We start from the raw sequence: 20251 nt of genomic DNA, 5'->3' as shown, positions 1-20251 counted from the left end.
AGATTTGCCTCCAGTGGGTCTGACCCTATTTGAAAATAACTTGGTACCACCTGTAGGGAACAAGTGGTTCTGGTGAGCTGGTCAGTTAAAGGAGCACCAACTACAGCAAAACCCAATGTCATTTGCTGAGATATGAACTGTCAGTGGCTATATGGAGAGCAATGCCTGATACGGTCAGCTGACAAGAAAAACTACTCACTGCATCAAAAGCCATATCTGGCAACATCAGTTGAGAGCAAGCATGAAAGGAATCTGCTTATTCACGAGCAACTGATGCTAGATAGACTCTTGGAAGACAAATTACTCAATAAAGAGATATATTTTTCAAGATCTGTTGTACTTTTTTTTTAACCTTTCAATTAAAATTTAATTTTAGTTTTCCTTTCAGGTGGTCTTAAAAGTACTGAAGGTGTGCATGTGTGTGGCACAGATGGGATTTTCCAAGGTTTCTTGGGTGTAGGATAGGAGCCAAGAAAGTGAGAACATTTCCCATTGCACCCGAGTCCTTCATGTCATAAAGCAGTCTGACAGAGGGGTTAAATGTTGATAGTTTCTGAATAAACAATTTAAAAATCAATCAGAAGTAAAAATACCCTGCTTCTATTTGTAGCATTTTTTTTCCAGTTGGGAGACCTTAGAGAGACAAAATCACAGTTGTTAACTTCAGGCTTGGTACACAAAGGACTAAAATCATCTACCTTTCAGGGGAAATCCAGACTTGGGCTACCTTAGGCATTTGCTCACAGGACCTGGTTTGGGGAATGTGAACAGCACACTCTAGTAGAGAAAAGAGATTAGACAGAGTTAGTGACACTACCAAAGGAATAGTTTTGGAGTTATGAGAACCTGAGCAGGGGTGAGGGATTTGGGAAGAATAGCTAAAGAAATCTGCATTCCTCTTTTCCCTTTGGCACCAACATTCCAGCCAATGCTATTTCTGCCACTACAGATCCCTACCCTGAGACAAGGTGAAAAGCATCAACAGAACTAGCTGGAGACTAAAAAAAGTAGAAGAGAGAAAAGCCCAGGTAGCGGAGGTGGAAAGGGAAGTGGAGTTCCTGTGGCTAGCAGCCATTACTAGGTTTTCATTCACATTTAATGGATACATCCAAGTTCAGCATATATAAGACAGGTGAGCCTCTAAATGCAAAGTTACAAAACTATAATTAATACACGGAGTTAAATAGAAAGAATTGAAGAGAACAATCAAGTCAGTAGCTTTTTAATAAAATGCAGTAGAACCCCATTATAATACAGCTCCTTATTACATGGATTCGTATATACTGCAGTCAAATCATGTCCCCTGAAACATTAACAACTACATGCAAAAAAGTCTGATATAACAGTTAGCCTATAAGGCCGGTGTTAGTCCTGTCCCTCAACACTAGCATTATAAAGGGGTTCTTTAGAAAACCCTTTAGTAAGCTTTGTGTGAGGAAGGATTTAAGCACCAGTAAAAATTGTTGCTCAGTAGTAGTTTTATTTCATCATTGTCATTATAAACAAGAAATATTTTTTTACTGCCTACTGTGTGCATGGCATGTACTAGGTGCTACACTCTGCTTCATGATACAAAGTTTATAAATACAAGAAAACAATACAAAGTTGAAGCCATTAAAATGAGCTTAATTCATAACCACTGCTGTGATATAATGAAAACTGTAGTCTGATGGTTTTCTATCAAAGTGATTTAGAAACATCACACAAGCTAAACATTACAGTCAACATTTTACTTGGGGGGGAAAAACTCCTTTTATGTGCTACTGCTGCTGAAGGATTTTTCTTAAAGTTGCTCCAAGTTTACTTTCTCTCTGCCATTATCTTTAAATACTGTAGGGCATTGTGAGCTGCATCACTATGAGCACTGCCACAGGAGATCCCTGAACCATGGCAGACCGTGATGGGACTGGTTGAAAGTTCAGCAAGACACTGGTACTGTCCATTCACGCTCAGTTCTTCTGAAACAGATAAACTACTATTACCAACACATCACACATACTTTGTATCAATAACTGAGAAACCCGAGCTTAAGAAATTAAGATCCTCTTATTAGCAAGCATAAATTTAAGATGCTTTATTAATCCTTGCCACCCACTCTGCAGGGTAAAACAAATCTCAACTCCAGCAAATGCAGGACTTCCTTTTTTCTACTTGGTACAACTAAAGAGAAAGTTCTGTATTTTCTATTAAGATGTCAGCTGCTATCCTCAGTTGACATTTGGATCTGGGCAAATGAAAATGCAGAGCTAGCTGAAGACTTCTCTTGATCATATGCATTATTTTTGTGCATGAATTTTTTAAAGATTACAATCTCTGAATCTCCACTTCAGTGCGGAGTCCGTTCTTACGATAGTTGTAATATGAAGGTAATCCTGGGCTCTTGAAGGTGAAAACCATTAGAAGGAAAACCTTATTACATCCTACTAAATTGGAAAGTCTTCAAATATGGGCCCAGCAGAGTGTCTGACCCACAGCAGGTACTTAAAAAATACTTCTAAATGTATCCGTGGCAGACTGTGTCATCTGAGGACCAGCCTAGCTAAAAGATCCATTAAAAAACACACACAAATATTTGAGACAAAGTGTAATCCTGAATCAAGAAGGAAGAAGGCAGGCCTTCTGATGAGTTACAGTAGGTGAAAAAGGATAAAATAAGACAAGAGGGGGCAGCTAGGTGGCGCAGTGGATAGAGCACCAGCCCTGGATTCAGGAGGACCTGAGTTTAAACGTGGCTTCAGACACATAACACTTACTAGCTGTGTGACTCTGGCAAAGTCAATTAACCCCAACTGCCCTCACCAAAACCAAAACAAGAGAAGGAAAAGAAAGTATATGATAGAATGATTATTAAAATCAGCAAGATTTCAGTCATACTACTTCATCTGTACTCAATTCAGAGCAGGTAGTGATTAACCTTTTTTTGTGTGTCATGGACCCCTTCGGTAGTCTGGTACAGCATATGGACCCTTTTGTATTTTTATTTTATTTTTTTTTGGCTAGGCAATGGGGTTAAGTGACTTGCCCAGGGTCACACAGCTAGTTAAGTGTCAAGTGTCTGGTCTGAGGCCAGATTTGAACTCAGGTCCTCCTGAATCTAGGGCTAGTACTCTATTCACTTCGCCACCTAGCTGCCCTGGACCCCTTTTTAACTGCATAAATACATATAGAATTAGGAAGGAGACCAGCTGAAGTAGAGTTACCAAAATAGTTTTTAAAAAAACAAATTCTCACAGAACCCAGGTTAAGAACCCCTGGTTTAGAGGGGAAATGTCTGAATGTATAGTGTGACTTATGGGGAAAGAGGCTTTCTAGTTCTTACATCTAGGTTTTCATGTTGATAGCATCTTCCTCCAGTTAACATGCCGTTTTTATAAGAATTCAATCAGAAATATGGAAATCAGTAAGCTTGCTTAAAAATCTGTTAGAAGCTTTTCAAAAGTAACTGCATCATTAAAATATAACTCTAGCAAAATCCAACTGTTTCCTTTTTTAATTTAAATAAACATGAATCGATTATTTTCCACAGTCTAGATACAGAGAGTCTCTTAAAAGACACCTTGACCCTAAATTTGTGCTTCATTTCTAGGCTCATCCAAATAAACATTTACTGTGGTTCGGGCAGCATTATCAGAACATAAAGGTAGCATGCATTCTTTACTCTCTGTGTCTCCTCAAAGTGCTACAGAAAATCAGAAATCTCCATCTCAAGTCTTATAAATCCTCTTCTCTCACGGTTATTATGAACATCTGATTATCAAAGTTTCAGCTCTAAGTCCTGCTCACTTCCCATCAAAATTAATCAGATTAAGAGTAGCCGTGAACAACTGAGTTCTTTATCATTTGTTATAATATAAGCCAAATTTATCAACAAAAAAGACATTAGGTAGGTGTAATTAAAGTAAATTAAGTTAAAGTAAATAAATAAATTATTTAAGTAATTAAAATTAAAAAAAAAATCAAGGACCAAGAAAAAGTAAAGTTTTAAGTCAAGGTAAGGGGGGGGGCAGTCCAAAGCTGTTCCTATTCCTCCCCCCAGAGTAACAGGGTAGAAAAGTGTTATTATATTATTGAAGTGGTTATTGTACAAGCATTGCGTATAAACCTTCAATCAGTGCTAGGAATGACTGGACTCTAACCTAAAAATCTTACTTCAGCTTTCTGAATCAAGAAAGAAGTTTTTGAAATCAACTAAAAAGAAAATCTTACCTATATCCAAATATGTTATTTCAAAACCTTGTTCCTTTCCAATTTCTCCAAGCATCTGAATGTAATCTGTATTAGGGATACTGAGTAGGCTTCTTCTCAGTAAAGTTATTTTCTCCCCATTTGAATTCCTCAGCGTATTCCAAGTACACCCAATAGTACTTCCTAATGCGTGTGCCTGAAAAACATTTGAAAGTTTACACTTATAGACAGATAACTTCTACTTTGATTAAAAACATTTATTAAAAAACTACCCTAAGTGTAACTTAAAAAAAGCATTTTAATCAGAAACTAGGTCATCCATAACTTTTTTTTTTGCCTTTTTTTGGGTGAGGTGTTTGGGATTAAGTGACTTGCCCAGGGTCACACAGCTAGTAAGTGTTAAGTGTCTGAGGCTGGATTTGAACTCAGGTCCTCCTGACTCCAAGGCCAGAGCTCTATTCATCTATAACTCTTCAATTTAAAATAGATATTAGCAAGAGGCAGACACAACTATATGGAAATTCGCTAATAAAATATTTGTATAACATAAAAATTAGTACAAAATTTTTCTTTGAAGTGAATGGTTTTCATTCGTTTTCCTAGGGCTACATTCTGGAATGCCACAAAGTTGCAAATAATCTGAGCCAGCTTAATAATTGAATCACTGCCTTGATATCCATCTCTCCCTATTCATTTTATTTTTTAGCCCAAGCCCAAAAATTGATCTAGAATTAGGCAGGAAATGAGGGAAAAGAACCAAGGAAAGGTTGATGTGAGACAGTGTAGACCACCAGAAACTTTAACAGTATAGGGTACTATGAGGTAGAAAAGGAAAAGTGAAATGGCTAATTGTCTGGCATAATATTTGAGGTATTTTGTAGAGAACGCATCACCTTATTTTCAATTAGGCAAACTGTGATCTTTAAAAAAAAAAAGGTGGTTTAGCCCTAATAAAACCATTTCAACTACTCTGTCAATTAAAAAAACCCAAAATACCTTTATGTACCATGAGCCTAATACTTATCATCCAGTGCCAGAACTCTACTCCCCACCCCCTACACCAAATATAGACACAGATAACTGTCAACTCCCTAGGGAACCAGTGTGTTTTACCGGCAAAAATCCTGGATGAGGAAGTCAGAAAACATAGGTTTTAGTTTCCGATCTAACATTTACTAGCTATGTAACCTTGAGCAAATCACCTAACTTCTTTGAGCCCTGTCTGACCTTTGTAAAGTTCCTTTGCCTTCCATGTCCTCAGTTTCCTTTTGCCATAAAATAAAGGAATTGGGACCTCTACAAACCTCCTGAGAGTCATTGCTGTGAGGTTCCCTCCACCCCTAGTTTCGATGATTCCTAGAAATACAAAGTGAATGGGGAGGGCAGAATAGTCAGATGGGAATAGTCTCACTGCTTCTATGATCTCACCCATCCTCGAGGTGCCCTTGGGGAGCCTCTTTGCTGAGCTCCCAATTCACACATTTAACATCTTTCAGCAAGTGACATAGAGCCTGTGTGTCCTCATCTGTGAAATGAAGAGGCTGGACTAGATCACACTTAGGACTAGAAGAGATAAATACCATTTACTTCCATCTCCTAATTTTGCAGGTGAGGCAGCTGAAGAATAGAGATATTGAGTGACCTGCCTGAGATTATGTAAATAACAAAGGTGGCATCTAAACCCAAGTCTCTTTGACTTCAAATATCTTAGGCTCCTTCCCTGTCCCAAACTCCCTCTAGACAAGCTCTGCAGCTCATGAAGACGACCAGCCCTATGTTCCATGTTCGAAGCTCCTTCCAGTTCTATGCTCTAAGGTAGAGGTTCTTAACCTGCTCTGTGCCATGGGCCCCTTTGGCACTCCTTTTCAGAATACTTTAAAATTCAGAAAATAAAACACGTAGATTACAAAGGAAACCAGTTATATTGAAACAGTTATCCTCATCTTTAGAATACATGCTCAGCTCCCACGCCTCTCAGAATCCTCATCTTCCTTCAAACTTCAGCTCCGCTATAATTTCCTTCCTGATCCCACCTGTTAGTGCTTCCCCCACCTCCCAAAATTACCTTGTATACTTTTTATATTTACTTGGATGCATGTGTTGTTTCCCCTGACAGAATATAAGCTTGTTAAGGCAGGAACTGGTTTTTGTGTGGGAGGGTTGTCTTTGTTTTATGGTGCCTATCACTGCCTGGAACACAGAGAGGTACTTAACAAATGCTTGTGATCATCTTAACCTCTCTGTGTCTTAAGTTTTATTTACTTGCAAAATGTACCTAAAATGCCCGCTCCTTTACCATGTACTCATCATATACTTACTGAATACAAAGAGGCAATACTGGGTAAAAAGAGCTCTCTACTTAAGAGTCAGAGGTTCTGGGGTGTTTTCCAGCTCTGTTAATTCCTAGCTATGTGACATAGGATAAAGCACTAACCTCTCATGGCATCAGCCTCCTCATCTGTAAAATGAGGAATGGACTACTACGTCTCTAAGGTCCCTTCCAGATTAAACCCTATGATTCTCAGTTTTCTCATCTACAAAATGGACGACCATAGACTCCAAGAGTTGGAAAGAACTTTAGTGGCTTTCTAGTCAAATATCCTATCAGATGTAGGTATCTTCTCCACAATATATCCTCAATAAGTGATCATAGCACATGGGTTTTGAGTCTTTTCACGATGCTGGCTTATACTGATCTATACATGCTAAACATTGATACACTCATCAACGACTTACATAAAATATGGCACCCAAAGAATTAGACATAACGTTCCTGATGTGTATCTGACCAAAGTAAGACTATAATGGGATTACACTTTTACATGGCCAGGTCAAATGGTGGACATGAAATCAAGAATTTGATTTCACATAGTCAAAGGATTTTTGTGGTATTGATGTTAATAGATTCTAAGCAAGCACAATTCCAAACAGTGAAATCTGGGTTAGGGTCTATTTAATATTCGTTAACACTTACGCATTGCTTACTATGGGCCAGGCATTGTGCTAAGTGCTTTACAAATATCTCATTTGATCTTCACAATAAACCTGAGAGGTAGGTGCTATTATTATCCCCATTTTACAAATGAGGAAACTGAAGCAAACAGAAGTTAAGTAATTTGCCCAGAGTCACGTTCATGGCTGAGGATGAATTTGACCACATGCCTTCCTGAATCTAGGCCCCGTCTCCTTCTATTGAGTCATCTAGCTGTCCTGGGTTTTCCTCTTTGATGGTTTTGATGGCCATAACTTACTTTTAAACCACAAGACTAGTCCCTACTTTCTCCACTACATAAACAATAGATGTGACAACCAAAGTGCTGCTGGCACCATAAAACAAACAGAGCACATCTGTTCATGACAAAGCATCTTCCTGAGGCTCAGAAGTCATGGGCTAGACTCAAATCCTTCTCTTTTGACTTCAAGATCAGTGCTTTTTTCCTTTCTCTCCACTACTGCAGGTTCTCAGCCAGAACACTTGCAAGTCTGCTCCATGCCAAGGTTCCAGAAGGCTTCTGACACAACCTTGTTACTATGCCCAGTAAGACAGAAAAAGACTTGCTTTGCCTATCTAGAACTGTTATAAAAGTCATATAAAATAATGTATGTGAAAGACCTCTGAAACCTGCAAAGTGCTATAGAAATTCAAGGTAATATTATTTTTAACAAAGCTCTTTGATTCTCTAAAACACCCAGCACTGACACTAGAGTTCTAGTTTGACAACTTCTGATTTATACTCTCACTTAGTCCCTCCTGAGAACAATTGTATGTATCTGGAAGATAGCTGAAATTAGACATATGGTAGCCAGTAAATAACTCAATGTCCTTTCATGGGACTAAAAGGGCTTGAATGACCTACACAGAATGAAAATACAGCTTCTTAGAGAATAAGGTACTTGATCATATTAACGCCATTAAAGCCCAATCACTACTTACTAAGGAAACATTATTATCAGGAGAGAATTCACGGAATTTGGCAAGAAACTTTTCAGCAGCATTTCTCTTGGCTTGTTTTTTTGATGCCCCCTTTCCTAAAGAAAAAAATAATAGAAAACATTTAAAAAGAGTTAATGTCCACAAAGGCAGGCTAGATGGATTATGAAAGAATGGGTTCCTGTGTAATGGAAAAATTGTCTCATGTTGCCTACATGTTCTTCACATAGTTTCATCCTGGATTCAAGCTTGCTTTTTTAAGTTACTGTTGACTTGCAGATACCTGGTAAACCTGTTTTCTATACTGTCCTGCACTGTTGCACTTTTACGTATAAATGTCCTCTATATTTATGTTATTTTTTCCTCAACAAGTAGACTCTTCCTGCACTTCTCTTTAGTAAACTACACTTGGTTTATTTCTGACCACTTTCCCAATCTGCAGTGGTCTATGCAAATTATAATCTCATTCTTCTAGGCCTGTCTCTGGCTGTCTTAAACAAACTTAGAACTATGTATCACCCCCTCCTTGAGTGTAAAAGGGTGGAATTAGATTAGAAAAATCATTGAAGAGGTACTTATTTCCTTGAAATTGATTGTAATATGTATAATGCTTGCCTTCTCAATGGGGGTGGTGAGGAGGGAGGACAGGACAGAACTTGAAACTCAAAAAGTTTTAAAAATGAATATTAATTGTTTTTACATGTAACTGGGGAAATATAAAATACTAAATAAATTGAAAACAAAACAAAAAAGAAATTGGTTGTAGTATTTAACCAAACTTTAAATTAATTAAACTTTAAAAATTATTTCAAATGCATTAAAGAACGAATATAAGAAAAACTAAGTATAAGTATAATCATACTAGCTTTCTATGTATTTTTTCTTACTGTCTTCAACACAGATTAAAAGTTTAGTATCTCTTAAACTGAGATTATTCTCATGTCCTTGTTCTTCCTTTTCTATCATTTTATTCCCTATCCCACCTTCATTTGTTAATTTCAACATTCCCCTGGAGCCCTTTTAACTTCTTAAGTTAATGATGAAACTCTGAAAAAGATTTACTGTTTCTTCTCTCTGCATGTCCATAAAAAAGTACATAGTATTTATCTGTACCTGCTTTAAAATAATGTTGGGCTTAAAAGTACAAAATATTCGTGTGCTTTAAAAAATTCATTATCCTCATTCTTTATTTAGAAATACTACCTTATCCCTTACACCTATTTTCTGCTCAAACCTAGACATTCTCTGTAAAGTTATGAAAATATCTGCATACAACTAAATACACTCAAATTTAATCTCAAGTCTCAGAGAAAGGCATTAAAAAGTTACAAGTGAAAGAAAGCATAGCTTATTCATATGTTGTACAACAAGACTTCTTTTAGGCCCCGGATACATGCCAATGGGCAAAGGTACTAGAGTTATGATAACAATTTACTGAAGCATGCCAAAGCAATGATTCAAGATATACTTAAATTTAAAAAGAGAGAAAAGTAACAATCTGCTACTAGAAAAAAATTTCTTTTGACACAGCATGTTACAGTATTAAACAAGACATATATACCAGTTTCTATAAATGATTCAAGTCTACAAATCGTAGTGAACTCTTTCTTATGAGCAGGTCCTCCCTCCTGAGAAAGGGTATACTCGGGAAGTCTCCAGCCATGCTGAATAGCCAGTTCCTACAAAACAGTGGTAAAGCTTCATTTATAATTTCATTTACGTAATGACTATAACAAAAACATTATAATCTCTTTTTTCCCCATTTCTATTATAAAGGTGGTAACAAAGTAATGATGCTTAGCAACAACAAAAAAATTAGGAAAGTTCACCTCCTATTTTCACAGACATCCTAACATTTTATATTTTACAAGTCCACCAATATTAACACAGAAGCAATACCCTCCTGTGAATGGAGTGCTTCCATATGACCATAATACTCTGAGATCTCACATGAGAAGCCAGGCTGCTGAAAGCCTCTTATTGGACATTAGAGAGGATGTCTGGAGGAATTCACTGCCAGTGACTCCTATAGCCTCTCCCTTCATTATCTGTAGACGTCTGTGCCCACAGCTGACTAACCATTGCATTTGGATGGGAACAGGGCAGAGCAAAGAAAGCAAAAAGAAAACTTTGGTGAAGGTGCAGAAAAAAGGTGAGAAAACAGAACAAAACAAAAGCCCATATAAGGGAAGAAAGTATTCAACAGGACCAACGGGATAATGGGGGTGGAAAACTGGCCAATAGAATGCATGGATAATCTGTAAGGAGGATGATCTGCATGCATTAATTCAAAGCCCACTGTGTTATTTTTGGCAGAGTAAGCAAATAAGCATACTACTTCCCTTTCCTTGACCTATGCTATCTGGTCTGGGCTATTTATGATGGCTTCTCTCACAACAGAAGTAGAAAGAGGTCTTCTGTCACAAGTGGCAAGAAACATTCTTAAAATGTAAAACACTCTACCCATGTGCACAGGGGTCCTGTTGATCTCAAATGAGAATTCCACAAACCAAAGGCAGATACTGTATATGGGAGGAAAATCCAAGACATAATAAATAGAATAATCATTTCAAATTAGTTTTGTAACATCTAATGAAAGTAACTTGGAAAACAAAACATATTACCATTTCATTTTAAAATACTCATTTCTTTTTTTATGCAACACAACTATGCTAAAGTCATTGTTACATCTTTTTTTGGAAGACAAATATTACATATGAAAAACATAATTACACAACATACCTGCAATGAACCAATAGGATTAGCCTGATTCTTTGGTTGCTTGGAAGGATCAGGAGCCATTGGGTCTGGAACTGCAAAACTAAATTATTTTTAAAATATATTGTGAATCAGCAAATAACTTCACAAATATGACTAAACAGACATGCTTATTTTCAATCTGTAATACATGATGGGGAAATTTTCTTTTTACTACTTTTTGTCCTTTTTTGTTTGTGGTATATTACATCAAACATAATTAATGAAATTAAACACAAAATCCTAATTTAAACACCTTTAGTTTACTATCTTCTTTGGTTTATAGTTGTATTCTGCCAGGTCAGAGGCCAACAACCTACAAAGAGCTCATAGGCCAAATCTAGCCTGCCACCTTTTTCTGTATGGCCAATGAGCCAAGAATGTTTTTATGTTTTTAAAGTAAAATAAAAATTTGGCCCACAGGTCATAGTTTGCCAACCCTGTAACAGGTCATTGCAAATATCTTTGTGAATCGATTCTACTGCATAAACAATAAAGGCATCCATTAGAAGTGTACTTTTATGTAACATGCAGTCCTTAAAATTTCTATGTAAACCAAATGTTGGTAATTAACCCTTAGTTTTGATCTGATAGGATTTCCAGATGTTGTATAATATTACAAAATTCTTTTAAAATAATAGAAATTAAAAACTGGTATGGAGAAGGTACTGAATTTTTTAAAAGAATAAAAGATACAGAAAATCTAGTTTTTTGGTTTACAGATACGAACTTCTTCAAATTGGAAATTATTTGAGAACTAATGCCTCTTGCTGGTTGCTTTGAAAATTATTAATGCCAAAATGGAAGTGAATTTTCCAAGTTCATACTTAGACTCACATTATTTTTGAACAAATACAAACATTAAACTAATGAATTCAAACCTAAATATACATAAGAGTTACAAAGAACTGTGAAACCAAATCAGAAGCAGAATCTCTTACCTTCAAAAAATGTAATCAAATTTTGAATTCTAATTCAAGAGGAAAAAAAAAATTCTGTTCACACTTCATTAAAGTCATTTAGGATAAATCTTGACCCATAAGAAAATTTATTTAAAAGCTAAAGACTCTCAAAAAAGTAAACTAATATAGAAATGAAGAGTACAAATGGAGTATGATTAAAGGTAAGAGACTCACTGGTTCTGACAGAAGAAAAATTATATGACACTGGTGGGTCACTTTGGCCAGCTGTCAGCTGTTTTAATAAAATGGTAGCAGGGCAGCTAGGTGGCGCAGTGGATAGTGCGCCAGCCCTGCATTCAGGAGGAACTAAGTTCAAATCTGGTCTCACACACAAAACGCTTGCTAGCTGCGTGACCCTGGGCAGGTCACTTAAACCCCATTGCCTAACCAAAAAATAAAAAAAAATTTTTTAAATGGAAGCAAGTTATTTATATGATAGCAACATATTTATATGAAATAGACTGACTTAGTATAATGGAATATATAGTACACCAGGAACCAGAAGATCTGCAGGTTCTAAACCTGGCTCAGACATTTACTCATCATATGGTCAAACCATTAATTTTGTTTCTCTGAGACTCTTATTTCTTTACCTGAAAAATATGGATGATGCTTATTCTACCTACCCTCAGAGGTGTAATTTAAATCATATGATACCATATTGTGAAAACACTTTACATACTGCCAAGCTCTATATAATGTAAGTATCATTATTATATTATCATAGTTACCAAAAGAAGCAGAAAAATGGCAGGAAATTTTCAGAGTGTAAAATTAATTTGGGTATCCTAGATTTTATTTTTCTATCATAATTATTTGTGTATATCATTTCTCCTAGAGTGGCAGATTCATGAGGCAAGGACCTTGCCTTTTTCATCTCTATTTCTTCTAGTGCCTACAACAGCACCTCAAACAGGGCAAATATTCAATGAACTTTTGATTGACATGATCTGGTAATATATTTTTAAAATCTCTTATTTAGTTAAGAATGTCTAGATTGAACAGTTTCATGTTATGGGGCTATGCTATGTTTTGCACAAAGCAGCTGCACTCTTAATTTTTTGATTCTTAATTTTTGAGAGTAAAGTTAAGGATTCAAAATAGGTGAGTGATTTTTTTAGTCGGTTTTAAGTAGAAATGTATCTAAGAACACTATAGTTATTTAGAAAGCCAGAACTAATTTAGAATTAAGCTGCATGCACATAGTTTGGCAACTGGTGGGCAACTTTTACAACTACTGAGATTTCAGATAATACTATCTAGTTTATTTTTTGTTTGCCAGCATGGTTTCAAACTGAGTTACCATGCTATAGGCATCCGTTTACAATGCAGTAATCTGAAATCATCAAAATAATTTTGATTAGAAGGAAGGAAAATTATGGCATTGGGTTAACCCTTCTAGGCCTGATCATAACCTGACAATCCCCTCTTCTACCTGCCATGAAACAAAAATACGTAAGTGTTTTTTGGCTTATTTTTCCCTGGCTATCTAAAACATCACTTGCAAAAATCTCGCAGAGTACACTCATTTTTATAATGCTATTCAATTTTACAATGTGCCAAATGCACTGAACATTTTATGGTGTTGACCTTTTGGTGCACAGAAATACAATGGCAATCATCAGGGGCAGAAAAAAAAAAGCCAGGCAATGACTTGGCAAGTCTTGAAAATTAGTATATATCTATTAGATGTGATCTCTAGCCTCAAGGATCTGACTTATTCTGGAATATCAAAGACAGGCGCTGATATATAGCGTCTTTATAATGGTAATAGTTCTAGGAATTCTCTAAGATTTAAAGTAGGAGAGAATAAGAATATGGCCAAGCCAAAACTCCACAGAGGAAGAGAAAGTCTCTGTAGGAACCTAAACAGAGGATGCTGGCATCAACTAGAACTAGATGGCATCTCGTGTGAATTAAGGACATTAGAACTGGCCCAGAGATTAGCTACAGAAATCTTGGGCTGAAATAAGAGAGGTATAGCTTCTAGGAATAAGGTGGTAATAGTCCCACTATATTCTGCCCTGGTCTTACCACATCAAAAATACTGTGTTTGGTTCTGAGTGTGACATTTAAGGAAGGACACTGATAAGTCGGAGAACATCCAAAGAACAAAAATGGTGAATCAGGGCCTCAACTTCCTGGCATGTAAGGATAGGTTTAAGGAACTGGTGATGATTGTCTGAAGCAGAGCTTCTTAAACTGTGGGTTGTGACCCCATATGGGGTCATGATAATATGATAACTATCTTCCAAATCTATGAAAGAGTTATCACACTTGTCCTGTTTGGTCACCCCAAACAGCAGAACCAGGAGCTGTAGGTTTGCAAAGGCTTGCTTGTAGGCAGAAACATCTTGAGAAACAAAGCTGTTCAAAAGTGGAATGGGCTTCCTCAGAATATAGTAGATTCCTCTAATTGGAACTCTTCGTGCCAAGACTGCATGACTAAAGGTTGAGTATACTGTAGTGGAGATTCTTTTCTGTGTGTGGGCAGGGCTATATGATCACTGTGGTCCCTCCCAATTCTGAAATTCTCTAATTCTTTGATATAAATAAGGGAGTATTTAAAAGTGTGATATACATGGTGCTTCACAGTCTAGCCAGTTATATATCCCTCATAACAAAACTCTTTCCAATAGTTATTTTACCAGCTAAACTACCATTTAATTCAGTAATATGCAAAGGCCTGATATTAAAGTTCATTTAATAATCCCCGTATCGATTATTTAATAAGCCACATATGACACATAGCTTTCCAGGAATGAAAAACAAATTTTAGACTTACAGGGAAATTTATTGCCTTTGTCTCTCTTGCTAGTGCCCTAGAAGAGCAGTTTAAAAACATCATCTTTCTCACAAGAAAATGCTTTCTCTTAATACTGTAAAACAGTCATGGTAAATATTAGCCTATCAAAGAATGTACCAAGAAATAACTAGATCTCTACTGCACTGATGTAAGTCCTATCTGGGAAAAAGAATGGGCCTAGCTCAACAGAGCTTTCATTTAAATTTAATTCTTGAACTTAAGTTTTTATTCCTAAATATGAGAGCTTTCATTAAAAAAAGTGTTTCCAGTTTAAATACAACTGTTTATTCTGTTGCTTTTGCAAACATAACTCAAACTTTCATTTTCGCCTCAGCAGTGATATTTCTGAGCTGAAAAGTGCAAAAAAAAAAAAGAAAAGAAAAAAAAAAACCAAAATCTGTAGCTCACCAAAGACTTGCATTTGCTTTCAAATGGCCAATGGCGGCTTCTGCAGCTTTATGCTTCGCCATTTTCTTACTTGAACCTTCACCTATATTAGGAAAAAGAAAAAAAGGCAAGACGATCTAAGATAATATCAACAAGACATATGAGCAAATGACTTTAACTCACAAGAAGGAAAGACGACAAAATTATTACTTATTAAGAATGCTGATGTTATGTAGCATTTAACATTTTGCAAAGTATTTTGAAATCGTTACCTCATTTGGTTTTATAATGACCTTGTGAGATACGTCCTCTACAAATACTATTTTCCTGATTTTTACAGACGAGGGACCTGCAGTACAGAAGGGTTTAAGAAAGGATCTGGATCCAAATCTTCCTGACTCCATATACAGCATTCTATCCACATAGCACATTGCCTCTCTAAATACATGTAATAAAAAAGATTTTCCCTAAGTAGATACCCATTGGCTCGGGAAATGGCTAAACAAATTATGGTATATGAATGAAATAGCACTGTACTATAAGAAATGACGAACATGAACATAGAGAAGCATGGAAAGACTTGCATGAATTGATGCAAAGTGAAGTAAGCAGAACCAGGAATACAATATACATGACTACAAAAATGTAAATTCAAAGTTCCACAAACACGAAACATTTGAAAACGAATGCCATGAACTAAAACAATTCCAAAAGACTCATGATGGAAATGCTGCCCACATCGAGAATGAATTATGGAGTCCGAATGCAGAAAGCGTACTATTTTCTTTTTTTCCCCCCTTTGTTTTTTTTTCTTTGTTCTCATGGTTTTTCCCTTTGGTTCTATTTCTTCTTTGCACAACTAATGTGGAAATATGTTTACTACGATTGTACATATATAGCCTGTATCAGATTTCATGCTGTCTTGGAGAGGGGGAGGGGAAAGAGGAGAAAATTTAAAACTCAAAATCTTATAAAAGTGAAAGTTAAAAACAAACTAAATATTTTTTTAAAAATAAAATGAATTCTGCAAAATTATTAAAAACAAAAAAAAAGTTTGGCTCCAAGGGGGAATATGAGAAGACATCTTCCTGCTCCACCCCATATCCTTGAGAGAAGATGGGCATCTAAGGAAATGGAACACTGCATATGGTGCCAGATTTTTCTTAATGTATAGAATGGTTTTTCTGATTTTTTTTTCTCTCTTAAAAAATTTTGACAAAGGACAGCTCTTTGGGATGGGAGAGAGGAAGGGATACAGGAAGACATCTAGGTCACGTAAAAACAAAAGATAACAACCAAAACGTATTTTTAAAAGGGTTTCCTTACATCCTAAATGTATACATCAAAATGACATTTTAAAATTACAGATGCTCTATAAAATGATAAAAAAGAGGTTACATTTCATGCTCAGACGTACTGAATATATTCACTTCTCCCCTAAGCTTGGATGAAAGGGAGAACACCAGTGTTAATAGCAGAGAAGTCTAAACTTCTGCAATGTAGCCTAGTCAGCTATGGCAGTGTTAAGAGTAGGCTTCCCTTTAAAGCACTCAGCAATGAAAATATTTAACAGCAAAATTATCATCGCTCTACTCTGTTGCATCCTTGTGTGCCTGGTCAAACTCCAGTTAGAAGTTGTATATCTACAATGATTATATTTAGGGTATCATGGTACGCTTTCAAGGGAGGAGAAAAGGAGAGTGACCTCTTCCCTATTTTAAAGTCAACCTACATTCACTTTATGAGCGGAGAAAGGGTGTAGGGAGATGAGGCCAGAGTCTATTTCTAATTTCAGAAACCAGCAATGAATAAAACCTTACACATTTAACTTTTTCCTTCTCTTAGGGACAAGACAGAGTAATGTAGTAAAACAAGTTCCTGACTAGGAAATCAAAAGACCCAACCAAGTTCACTTCAACTCTGCCTGAACAGCCGCTACTTCTGGTAAATAATTTTTCTTTTCTGGGGTTCAGTTTCTTTTCTGTAAAATGGAGGCCCAGACTGGATCTTTAAGTTCCCTTCAACCTCTAAGATTTTATGATCAACAGTCTCCGAAATAAGGCGTTTCAAGAAGATAGCCTACATTTTTACCAGTAAAATGGGATGAGAGCAGAACAAGGGTGTTAAGGAAAGGGGGGTTGACCCAGTCAGAATGGTGATGATGTCATCTTTTATAGATACCCTGTAGATTTCTGGTCTTCAGTCTAAATTATACTGAGGGAATAGTTTTTTTTAAATTGAGCTTATATATAGCTAGCTTGCTGTCTTATATTTAAACAATTTTAAACTTAGGATTTCATTAGTATAGGAAACTTCCAGTTAGAAAACTCCATTAAAACAGATGAGCAACACTCTATACTTAAAAATACTAGAGAGCTGCCCAATGCAGGCAGTATCACAGCCAATGTGTATTAGAGGTAAAACTTGACTTCAGGTCTTCCTAACTCTCCATCTACTATGCTATGCTGACTCTCTGTGGTATATGCAAACAATATCCCAGAAACAAAGACTACCTGAAATAGCTTTATTATTTCTTTGGTTCATACATGGAACACATTTACTAATAATAGCTCCTATGTTTATACTGTGTTTGACAGAGAACTCAACAAGGCAGGTGATTCAAACATTTCCTTTGTTTTACACATTAGTAATTGAGGTTCATAGTGGTTAAGCTCCAAGTAGCTCCCCCAGTCACACAATGAGAGTCTCATACAGTAAAGAGGAAGAAAAAAAAGATTTTAAGCTTCTGGTTACTTTTAACATAGATTTCCAACCAAAAGTTCATGATTTACTAAGTAGATTTACAAAATGGCTGCTTGGCCAGTATAGGAGGCAGCACTGTGCAGTAGAAAGTTGTGTGGGATTTGGAGTCAGAACGTCTGGCTTCATGTCCTGACTCTGGCTACCTAATGTTGTGACTTTGTGTTTGTCACATAACATCTCAGCTTCTTCAAGTATAAAATGAAGGGATTAGACAATATGAACTTAAAAGTTGCTTTCTTCTCTGCCTCTATTCTCTTCTTGCCCTCTCCACCCCCAATTTCCAGCTGGGAAAACAGTGATTATTCCTTCTCTGTTCTCATCAGGGATCAGCATTCTACTTCAGTACCTATGCCTTTTTACTAAAGATCACACATTTCAGGGATATGAAATGTAGCTTCACCTCAGTAAGAAAAAACAACACAAAATCTATGATCTCTTAAGTTTTTAGATGAACAGATCATAAAACTTGACTATTCCATTCGAATTTATTGTTGTTACATATATTTTTCAAATAAAAAGCAATGTGTCTTTTTGTGTGTTTCAGGTTCAAGAAGTTAATGACTGGAATAGTGTAACCATACTTAAACAGGAAAATTCACATATAAATTATCTAAGTTCATTTCTTTTCTTTTTTTTGGATACAGAACGAGATGTTTTACTGGGCCAGCTCCAGCCTGGTAAATAAACAAGAATACGCTTGTTTCTACAACAGTGACCTAGGAAAGCTGAAGAACTTCCTAAGGTTCTATGTGTCTTACAGTGGGGGAGAAGAGAATTCATACCCACTTTCCCTCAAGTTTAACAAGTTGCAAAGTGGGGTGGGAAATTGGAAATCAAGGTACAGGTAGGGGCTGTGAGTTTGGACACATGGTTAAAAACTATCTTAGTCCCCAGGGCTACTTCAGAGTTCCTACTCATCTTTAAAGCCTCTCCAGTTCTGACTCTGAAGTAGCCTAATGGAACCATTAGAGATATCTTAGGCTGTAACAGGGAGTTGGAGGCCTCCATTACTAACTCTAAAGTCGGGTTAAGATGGTACTTGGGTAGAGGGAAAAAGGGAGGGAGAAAACGAGAAAAAGAGGATAAAGTTCAAAATGTCTTTCTTCTGATCCGAGTCAGAAGTTTCAATATTTCCCTAGAGCACCTTTCTAAAGAAGCCATTACAGCCTATTTTTAGGACAATGCTCTTAATAGTTTGGATTAACAGTGTATACAGACCTGTGCAAGTTATATCACCAACGGTCACTCTGAAGGTGAAACTCGGCGTATTTGCATGTCCATCAGCTCTTTCAAATTCATAAACGGGTACATTATTGGTCTTCATGCCATACTCATGTAACACCTGAATTGGTGTTTTCCCAGGTTTGGCTGTGATCATTTTCCCCAACCTGCATGAATGAGAAGGTTGTCTGCTAGAAAAGCCAAAGGGGTGTGTGTGTGGGGGAGGGCATGAAAGTAGATATTTTAAGTGTCAAGTGGGGCCCTAAAGCTAATCGAAGGGGATTCACTTTTCATTCTTACAACTAGAAAACGAGGTGGCTGTATTTTCTTCTGAGTTCTGAAAAATGAAGATGGCATTGGGAGTGGGGTTATTCTCCAATTTCCTCCGCTGGCAGCTGCAGCAGCAGGGATCAGGCGAGGTGAGGGAGGGGGAAGGTTAGGGAGGGTCAGAGAGAGAAAGCCCGCTGGCTCCAGCAGCACCTGCTCAGGGAACGAAACGATCTCCGATGCACCTCGGGCGTCCTCTCTCTCAAGCCTATCAGGGCTCAGGTAACCCGAGCTGCCTGGGGCTTCTGGGATACGACAGCAGCAGCTCTTCCAACCTGACCCACCCACGGCGCTGCCTGGGGGTGGAGTGGGGGTTGGGATGGGGGAGGGAAGGAGTAGAGCCCTGGAGGGCGGGGCCTCTCTCAGCTCCAAGAAGTGGACGAGGGAGAGAGAGGGAAGAGGAGGGAGGAGTACTATTACCCAGAAGGCACCTCGGAGGCCTCCTCGTCCTCTCTCGCCCCCTCCTCTCCTCCCCCGCGAGGCCCTACCTGGTGTCTCACGGGCCACGCCGGGGCAGGCTAGGGCCCCGCCCGCGGACTGACCTGAAGGTGCCGCTGTCCTGCGAGGCCGGCGGCGAGGTCGCGGTGTGGAGGCCGCCCTGGGGCATGTTCGGCCGTGAAGCGGAGGCTGGAGCCGCCGGCGTGGCTGGGGCCGCCGGGGCGGCGGCGGGGGGGGCTCGGGGCCGGGGATTCGCTCTCCTTCCTTTGGGCGGCCCGTCCCCAAGAGGGGCCTCTTTGGCCCCCGGGGCCGCTGTCGCGGTCGCCGTCGCGGTCGCCGTGATGGTCGCTTCCCGTTCCCCCTCCGCCACTGCCGCTTCTGCTTCTGCCTCAGCTGCCTCTTGTCCCTCTTCTTCTCCTCCTCCCCCCCTCCTCCTCCGCGTCCCTGTTGTGGTTCCGGGGGGCGGGGGAGAAG

The 20251-nt window shown here is 37.9% G+C and overlaps 1 protein-coding gene across 2 annotated transcripts; it reads right to left on the bottom strand.

Annotated features, from left to right (window-relative positions):
* Positions 1–1206: 1206 nt before the first annotated feature.
* PRKRA (protein activator of interferon induced protein kinase EIF2AK2) lies at positions 1207–20165 on the bottom strand. 2 transcript variants are annotated; one of them, XM_020991060.2, is made up of 8 exons: positions 19882–20165; positions 19010–19179; positions 15050–15131; positions 10859–10937; positions 9678–9795; positions 8120–8214; positions 4207–4381; positions 1207–1955 (listed from the first exon to the last, which is right to left on the bottom strand). In XM_020991060.2, the coding sequence occupies exons 1-8, from the start codon at positions 19944–19946 to the stop codon at positions 1801–1803; spliced, it is 939 nt and encodes a 312-aa protein (XP_020846719.1). In that variant the 5' UTR covers positions 19947–20165; the 3' UTR covers positions 1207–1800. The 2 variants fall into 2 exon arrangements, with proteins under 2 accessions (XP_020846719.1, XP_020846717.1); XM_020991058.2 differs by having other exon boundaries at positions 1207–1958; positions 19882–20164.
* Between the last annotated feature and the right edge of the window lie 86 nt (positions 20166–20251).

Source organism: Phascolarctos cinereus, unplaced genomic scaffold (genome assembly GCF_003287225.1).
Source record: "Phascolarctos cinereus isolate Bilbo 61053 unplaced genomic scaffold, phaCin_HiC Scaffold_726;HRSCAF=1367, whole genome shotgun sequence".
NCBI lineage: Eukaryota > Metazoa > Chordata > Mammalia > Diprotodontia > Phascolarctidae > Phascolarctos > Phascolarctos cinereus.
This window is presented reverse-complemented; position numbering and strand designations above follow the sequence as displayed.